This window comes from Vigna radiata, unplaced genomic scaffold (genome assembly GCF_000741045.1).
Source record: "Vigna radiata var. radiata cultivar VC1973A unplaced genomic scaffold, Vradiata_ver6 scaffold_377, whole genome shotgun sequence".
NCBI classification, from domain to species: domain Eukaryota; kingdom Viridiplantae; phylum Streptophyta; class Magnoliopsida; order Fabales; family Fabaceae; genus Vigna; species Vigna radiata.
The window spans coordinates 29,748-31,977 of NW_014542545.1; the positions used below are offsets into that span (position 1 = coordinate 29,748).

At 33.5% G+C, this 2,230-nt stretch overlaps 1 protein-coding gene across 1 annotated transcript; it reads right to left on the reverse strand.

Annotated features, from left to right (window-relative positions):
• Nucleotides 1-674: 674 nt before the first annotated feature.
• Nucleotides 675-1,969, reverse strand: LOC106780200 (zingipain-2-like). The gene is made up of 2 exons (XM_014668460.2): nt 1,452-1,969; nt 675-1,348 (listed from the first exon to the last, which is right to left on the reverse strand). Exons 1-2 carry the CDS (start codon nt 1,885-1,887, stop codon nt 762-764), a joined length of 1,023 nt encoding a protein of 340 aa, XP_014523946.1. The 5' UTR covers nt 1,888-1,969; the 3' UTR covers nt 675-761.
• Between the last annotated feature and the right edge of the window lie 261 nt (nt 1,970-2,230).

Genomic DNA, 2,230 nt, shown 5'->3' on the forward strand with positions numbered 1-2,230 from the left:
TAAGATAGAACTTGACGTAACTCAATTTGGAGTGAACCATATTAAAATTTGACTTCTCCTTACTTTCATTTTGAAAAGCTTTGTTAACACTTATAAAAATCTTTTAAGTGCTCAACACTACTTGTAGACCGTCTAACCTCTACAACAACATCTAGCATTTATTTGTGAAAAAAAATTTAAACTTTATTCAAAGCCCTCTTTGTTGAGTTTACTTATGTTGCACTTCCTTCATACTCTTTCATTCCGTTGGCATTCATCTTCCTAATGCAATTCATCTCTTCCTTTCATCATATATTTTTTTTCTATATTTTTGTTTATATTTATTAAATATGGATGTGATTTATAATTGCTTTTATTAATTTATAGTAATTAACGTTGGCCAAACAATAAATTAAATAAATTTTAAAATATGTTAAAAGATCTTAAGACTAAGTTTTAGATTATAATATGCTTTATATATAATTGGGATCTTACAGTAACGTGATACATTAATATATAATTTTAGAATATATATCAATGACAAAAATAACTGGGCTTTTTTTTTTTTTTTTTTTTTTGTATATGTCTGGAACCCTACCAATTCTTAAAATCACGAGGACAACTTTTACAAGTTCAAAGTTTGATTAGGAAATAACAAATTACAAACACTTTATTTTGCATGGAACACTTACAAGACATCAATTTCAAACGGAATATTTAAATTTAAAAGCATTATGAAGAGGAAAATCAAACAAATGTCAAACAATATATTACATAGTAAATCAAGCAATTGGGTATGAAGCATCCATGGCAATGCCACAAAGGCCTTCTTTAGCGTCTATGCCTCGTTCCATTCTTATGTATCCTTGTTCACCCCATTCTGTGCCCCATGAATTCTTTACTATCCAAAACTCAGTACCATTATCGGTGATACCGTAGCCAACAGCAGTAACACCATGGTCTAGTTGAGTTCCGCATTGTCCAGTGAAAACACCACTTGAGTAAAATTGAAAAGCAGATCCTCCAGCATCAATGCTAACTGACACTGGTTGGTTTGCAACAGCTTTCTGCAGTGCGTCCTCACTATTTGCAGGTACTGTTTCATACCCTTTTATTTGAGCTTCAGGAGAAGCCTCTTTCTTTGTGTCACAAGTTCCATTAACTCCAGTGTAAGGGTAGTTAGCCTCACTGGTGATTCCACCGTTTTTTATAATGAATTCGAAATCATCTTCCATGAGACCTCCATCACATCCTTGATCCACACTGTCACAATCCACTAACTCTTGCTCTGAGAGGGACACTAACTTACCTGTAGTTATCTGGTAGATACCTTCTGTTGCAGCAACTGTTGAAAATGCCCAGCAGCAACCTGGTTTTGAAACAAAATTTTGCTTAATGTCATGCAATTGTTAAAAGGTTATATAAAAAATTATAAGGGTCACTTATATTGTAGGGTTTGATTTGTGCTATACCACATTGGCCTTGGTCCTTGATTTGAGTAACAGCTCCATTTTGCCTCCAATCCACTGAAGTAGGAATAAGAGTAACGTTTTCATACTTAAATGATGTTTGTGCTGTTTCTTTCAACTTATGAGATCCCTTGTATCCAGTGTGGGAAGCAATAAATTCTTCATTGGTTTGGTCAGCTAGGTGATTGATGCCAAGCTTGTAAGGTTTGTTGCCAGCAGCATTGAAGGATTCAATGAATTGAACATTATCCTTGAATATGAGGAAACGTTTTTGCTTCTCTGCAGCATTCTTATATGTTTTACCATATTTTTTCATCCACTGCTCATGTCTTTGGGACATGGATGCCTCGTTGATGTTGCGGGACATTACTTGGGAAGTGAAAATTGAGAGAAGGAGAAGTAGAGCCAAAACATGCTGGTTTTTCCCCATGGAAGTCATGTTTTTGTAACAAGATTTATCGTATGTAGAAGTTGTGTTTGAAAAACTGATATGCTCTGAAGGTAATGTTTCAAATGGTATATATACAAGTGCTGTCTCTTAAAGAAAATTGGTTTTTTTTTATCAGAATCTGAATGAAGTTGTTTTCTAATGGATGAACCTTATTATGTATGTCACCACCTTCTTGTAGCATTTAGATCTCTTCTGCGTTAGAAAACAAAAGAGAGCAAACACAGCATCGGATTTTTTTCTCCAATATATATTAGAGATAACAAAATTGATGTTTGACCATCTATTTAGAAAACTTTATTAATAATAAGAAATCAGAAAAAAAATCAGAAAA

Bases quoted from the DNA above. Each gene is read 5' to 3' on its own strand.
- LOC106780200 (XM_014668460.2), bottom strand. From the start codon at position 1,887: ATGACTTCCATGGGGAAAAACCAGCATGTTTTGGCTCTACTTCTCCTT. The intron at 1,349-1,451 runs GTATAGCACAAA...TTTCAAAACCAG, and splicing joins CAAGGACCAAGGCCAATGTG to GTTGCTGCTGGGCATTTTCA.